The 6,388-nt window shown below is 40.2% G+C and overlaps 1 protein-coding gene across 1 annotated transcript; it reads left to right on the plus strand.

The window, feature by feature from the left end:
• The first annotated feature begins 5,368 nt into the window (after nt 1-5,368).
• On the plus strand, nt 5,369-6,130 carry LOC135709623 (arylalkylamine N-acetyltransferase-like 2). The gene has a single exon (XM_065232008.1). The coding sequence runs from the start codon at nt 5,381-5,383 to the stop codon at nt 6,032-6,034; it is 654 nt and encodes a 217-aa protein (XP_065088080.1). The 5' UTR covers nt 5,369-5,380; the 3' UTR covers nt 6,035-6,130.
• The last annotated feature ends 258 nt before the right edge of the window (nt 6,131-6,388 follow it).

Below are 6,388 nucleotides of genomic sequence, written 5' to 3' on the forward strand. Positions count from 1 at the left end.
ATCGTTCTTCACAGATGGATCATTAATAGAGGCGTCCGCTGGTTTGGGTATTTATAACGAATATCATAGCGCCTCTCGAATGCTTAATGCTCCTTGTTCCGTTTATGTTGCTGAGCTGGCGGCAATAAATTATACGCTAGAAACTATCGCCTCACTTGCACCAGATCACTACTTTATTTTTACGGATAGTCTCAGTTCTGTCGAGGCTATTCGCTCCATGAGGCCGGTAAAGCACTTCTCGTATTTTCTCATGAAAATACGAGAGCTTTTAGTGTTTTATCTTTAAGATCATTTGTCATCACCTTTGCATGGGTCTCATCTCATTGGGACCAAAAAAAAAAGCACCGTTGAGGCACTACTTCATTTTCACTGCAATTTTCATTAAATGCAATTATAATCCACAGCTTAAAAATAAAATCGAAATGACTGTCTAATCAATCGAATCTAATACCACATACAAACAGTCATAACATTCGCAAGTTGTTCATCGAACAAGTATATAACAGTCAATTTAAAAGTATCGTAGTTGGTAGTACCGCCACCTGTGGCGCGCATAGTCAATTCCCTTGCGTTTGACGTTAACACACTACCGCCATCTGTTCAGCATACTACCCACCACAGTGCACTCAAGAGATGGCGGTAATGTTTTAACGGCAATGTTTTACAGTGAGAAATATTCAATGTGTTTTGTCTGTTTGTCTGTGCTAATACCATTGTCCTCAGCTCTTTCATGTATGCTTAAAAATCACCGTGCGCGAAAACTGGGCGCTAGATTGCTCTTTATCAGAAATATTGTTTGATCGGCCAAAATCCGGGTTTGTATACCTTTTTCTTGTAGGAAGGTTAGAAAATGTCACGCCTTCAATCACACTCATCGCCAATGCGGACTGTTCCCCTTTTAACGACCGTGTTAAATCATCTTATCAAATTTTATTGCCCCCTGCGATTTGGTTTGTTTTCTTCTAATTTATTGTCTATTCGTTTTTATTACAGCGTGGCCCGCTTTGCCTAGAGGCCCTAATGGCTACTTCCTATATGCTTCTGCTGCTGCCACCACCACGACGATTGACGACTATAACTGCAGCTTTGCCAGAAGCGGCCATATCTGGACCACTTTAGGGAAGAATCTTTTTTTTTGGTCATGAAAAACTTATTTCCACAGTGTGGAAAATGGACAACATCGATATAAGGAAGACGCATTCATACGTTGGTTTTATTTGGTATGATTGTAATCTAAAACATACATCACAATTGAGGAAACTTCCTGTAAATTTGCACGCGTGCAATTTTGTTATCCCGACCTAGTTTTTGAAAACTTCGTTTGTGAAATCATTTACGATCGACAACGAATTTTTCTTCATTTATCGTCATCAGACGCTCGCCAGCTGGCAAAATAAATAGACTGACGGGAGTTTGGGACGATGGCTATATTCGATCATCCCTAAGGTGTCGAAGTATCTTTGGTTTAAAGGGTTGGAGGTAGGTCGAGACTTCATTCGTGTGATGTCTCGCCTCATGTCCAATCACTATTCGTTAAACGCTCACTTGTTCCGTGTTGGGCTGAAGGACAGCAATCTCTGTGAATGTGGACAAGGTTACCAGGACGCAGATCACATTATTTGGTCTTGTGCTGAGCATCGTGGAGTCAGATCTGAGCTATACGATACCCTTCGGGCTCGAGGTAGATAACCTAATGTTCCAGTTCGGGATGTTTTGGCTGGACGCGATCTGGAGTTTATAAAATGTTAGATATGTTTTCTTTAATAATACTAACCTTAGATTGTAAGTTTGATTAGCCTTGTGTTTAGTTTGTATTTTGTGTGTGTGTGTTTTTGCATATTTTTTCTGTATGATTACAGAGCTGATATAACGTTGAATAGGATTAACTACATGTTTTAGAAAAAGTGAAATTTTTGTATCATAAATCATACTTCAAATCTCCCTCTTCCCATCCATAAAATTGTCATCCACTAGCCTCGGGAAGACCGAGTATTCGGTTGAAATCCTTTAACTTTAGATTTAAGACATTAATACTGTACACACCAAAAAATTATGAATTTTAATGGTGACGTAAATATCCATGCATGCTAAAATTGAAGCATGTAAACTACCTTTTTACGTAAACTAGCAACTTGCAAGAAACATTGCTTACAAAGATGGATGGTTGCATACAATCTTTAGAATATTTCATTAAATGACTCATAAATTTACACGATCTGTAATGTGAATTTGTATGATATGTGACGCTCCATTTATGTGCATCATAGTGACAGAAATTTACACTACTTTTTCGAACTGTGTATAACGGAAATGATAACAGGGCTCTGTAAAGTTTGTTCGATTGAGACTGTACAAATAAAGTAATTAACAAAAAAGGTTTAGTTAAGGGGCAAGACAGCTCCTAATCACGAGCAAGGTCAGAGTTGCTTTTGAGGCACCTCGAGAAACTCACGTTGCTCAGTGAGCGAGATCACTGTCATTTGCTTTCTCAGTTTTCGCATAACTTGTTTCCACATAAGGAGGCGCGAATCCACAAAGCTTCTGTCAAACAAAACGCTTGTCAAAACGTGAAGTATCGTGTGTGCTACTTTGTACTTTGCTGCATAGTTTGCTGAGGGGGACCGGATGTCTTTGATATGATTGCGATGGTAAACGAGAATCGTTTCCGATGATGTAGCTAAAACTCCGCTTGTTCCGTACTCCGCTTCTTTTTTTGTCTAGGAGTGTTCAGGTAGATAAAGAGTCTAGCTTTTTAGTCAGCTTTCTACGGTACTAACCCTAAAACAAACAACAAGGAAATACGCATAGGCTCGTATCCTGCTTTCCATGCTCGGTAATGGCGGCCTGTTTGTATGAATAAATGTATGCTTCACTGTGCTTTTTGACACTAACTGGAGGGCGTATGTTGTTCCATTTTTTTTCTGTTATTGGGAGAGGGGAAGGGAAGGGTCAAAATCCGAACATCCAGATAGTGGCAAAAAGCACACTGAAGGATACATTTATTCATACAAACAGGCCGCCATTACCGAGCATGGAAAGCTGGATAGTAGTGTACATTTCTGTTCACTATGATGCACATAAATGGAGCGTCACATATCATATAAGTTTACATTATATATCATGTAAAGTTCTGACAAATTTCATGCAATGTAGCAAATATTGTATACAAAAGCCCTATTTGTAATCAACATTGTTTGCAAGTTGCTCGGTTGCGTGAAATGAAATACAAGTCTACGAAAATGAATGTTTACATCGCAATTAAAATTCAGAATTTTTTTTTGTGTAGCTTCCTAGGTCCCATTGAAAATCTTAAGAGAGCGCTTATGAGTAATTCTAGAAGATTAATGAAAATTTATCATTTTGTGTGTAGATACAATCCATCCCCCATTGAGTGGTAGTGCTTTATGGAAGGAACCTGCCTGCACCTATTTGTGGATAAAACTGTTTTAACCGATAGATGCAAACATGTTTTGCCTTGGAGAGATGATTCATTTCAAGAATGCCTGTTCATACATGTTTATGCTGCACAGATAAAAAATTTGAATTTTAATTGTGATGTAAACATTCATTCACGTAAACTTGTATTTCATTTCACGCAACCGACCAACTTGTAAACAATGTTCTTTACAAAGATGGGCTATTGTATACAATATTTGCTACATTGCATGAAATGTCTCAGATCTTTACATGATACATAATGTAAACGTATATGATATGTGACGCTTCATTTATGTGCATCGTACTAAACAGAAATTTACACTACTTTTTCGAACTGTGTGAGTTAATTTACATTTTCAGTAAGCCCCGCATGAACACATTTACATATTGAATGGATATCTGAAGTATATTCACACTTCAAGAATTAAAAAAAACTTTTTGATGCTGGCACGTATTTAGTGATAAAATTATAGTTGTAATTTATTTGGATAAACTGAAATATGGACAGCTGAGTGTTACAAAGCGTGAATTGGAACAAATGGCACCCCACACAGAAAAAAATTTGATCTTTAACTAACGCGTAAAATCTCCCTTCGTTTAATTTTGAGCGAAATCGTTTACAAGCTTGCATACAATATTGCTAATTTATGCGATATTGCGTAATTTTATGCCAAACTTGTGCTTTGAAATTATTATTTTCTACATCAAAACTTTAATTATTTTAATTTTTGCAACAACGAAAACGACGCAACAAAACAAAAACACGTCATTTTTGCAGCGCGGCCTATTCCGATCCTTCATTCAAATTTATCATTCTTAGCCCTAATTCACTGCAAACAAAGCACTGGATTCGCTCAACCCACCCAATCTTTCCCCACTCCGAGTATGCACATCAACAGGAAAAGACAACTACATCCCATCTTCTCCGGCGTGCTTTGTAGAGTGAGGAAAACGATCGTTAAAATCACGTTAGCTTTCTCCTTTGGCACAGACCTGTGGGTCCCAGACCGTAGGATGCAGGAAAAGTTGCAAAATTCCACAAGGCATTATCGCTGTTCTTCTTTTATTCTTGCATCCCACTTTCCGGACGCGAGCGATGCAACAACCATCATGATCCATCCCATGCATACAATAAATGGGACAGGAAACTCCCCCCAAACCTGAAAAGGAAGCGACTCGTTTCCATGGAGTATTGCCTCAAGTCGCTCCCTATCCCGGAGAATGTAACAGAACGTGAAAATAAAAATGTGAAAAGAAAATTACATGCATTCACGCCCGGTTTCGACGAGCCAACTAAAAGGGAGAAACTCTTTACGCCACGGAATTATAGAGCGTGCAGATACAGCGACTGCCAAGAGGCAGGTGGAAAGGGGGTGTTTCTTTTTCCCAGCAGATTAAATGCAATGACAACACAGGATTTAAGCAAATTATAAACTTTGCCCATAAAGCGAACGTGAAAAGGGGGAAAAAGTGTCATGCAAGTTGCCAAGTCAGGAGAACCACCATCATCCAGGTGCGAGAACGAGTGCAGCGGAAAAAGAGGGCCCACGAAACTATACTTTTCCTGTTATGGTTTGCAATTTCTGGTTAAACGAGTTTTTCACTTTTGCGTTTTTTCTTTTGTGCTAAGCACAGGTCGTCGTCGTCGAATTCCGGAGCTTTTATGAGCAACCTGTTTCGGGAAATGATCGCACTTCAAATCCATTCCGAAAGTGGTCATTTCCGGATGGATTTGAAAGTGTGTTCTTATAACGGGTTTTTTTTTTCAAAAAAGGAGTAGGTATCAATCCACTTTCAGCAGTTCCCTGCTGTACTCTCTATATAGAACATGTGCGTTTATCGCTACTCGCACATTCGAGCAGTCGTGAATCACCATTCACTTCTGTCATCGAGCTGCAGCTATGTATGTGTTCAGTGTTTTTGTGCCGTCAGTCCTCTCGCAATGCTCAGCTCCGATAGCCTAGTGCTCCGCGTTGCTCGTCCGGACGAGCTCGATCAGGTGCGGGAGGTTCTCCATCGGATCTATTACCCGGAGGAAGGTATCACCGTTTCGTACGTCCATAACAAGCAGCACACGCTGGATGATGAGCGGTTTTCGCTGTCCTTTGTCGAGCAGGGCACGGTGGTGTTGGCCGAAGATACGGCTGCGAAAAGGTTCATAGGAATCTCGATTGCTGGTGCCATTTACCCGGGAGATCCGGATTTGATGGAGCAGGAAGCGACCACGACGGAAACGAAGAAATGGAGTGACATTCTGAAGCTGCTGGCACTTTTGGAACGGACGGCTGACGTTTGCGGACGGTACCGGCTGGAGAAGGCTTACCATGTCCATATTCTGGCGGTTGATCCAACTTATAGGGGTCATGCATTGGGGCAGCGTTTATTGCAGTTCCAGATGGACTTGGCGAAGATAATGGGTTTCGGTGCGATTAGCGGTGATTTTACGAGTATTTTCTCGGTGAAGCTTGCCGAAAAGTTGGGAATGGAGTGTATCAATCAGCTTTCGTTGGGTGAATATCGAGACGAGAAAGGCCAAAAACTGTTCGAGCCACAAGACATCCATCAGGTGATTAAGACATGTGTTAAATTGCTGTGATAAGCATTTGTAAGTTCGCTGATATGCCTATATCAGTAGCTTTCGATTGACGAAGCCTTCGAGATTGTAACAGAAATTGTGTATCTATATCGCTTTAATAAACCGATCCAAACAGGAACAAGCTTAATTCTTATCTTAATCAGCCTAAGCTTCGAAACAGGATACAATTTCAAAAGCTCATTCAAATGGAAAATTTGACTAATCCAGTTTTTACGTGACGACACCGCATTCACCAAAGTGGCATTCCGAGTCGAGTTCTCCGTTTTTACGCAACGCATTATGTTGGCAAAATATGGTTCTACCCGTGAAATAGTCAACAATCAGCAATGCTACAACAAGCACACAAACGAAAAA

The sequence above is a fragment of the Ochlerotatus camptorhynchus genome, unplaced genomic scaffold (genome assembly GCF_037179485.1).
Source record: "Ochlerotatus camptorhynchus isolate MF236.1 unplaced genomic scaffold, CSIRO-AGI_Acam_v1.1 ptg000361l, whole genome shotgun sequence".
NCBI classification, from domain to species: Eukaryota; Metazoa; Arthropoda; class Insecta; order Diptera; family Culicidae; genus Ochlerotatus; species Ochlerotatus camptorhynchus.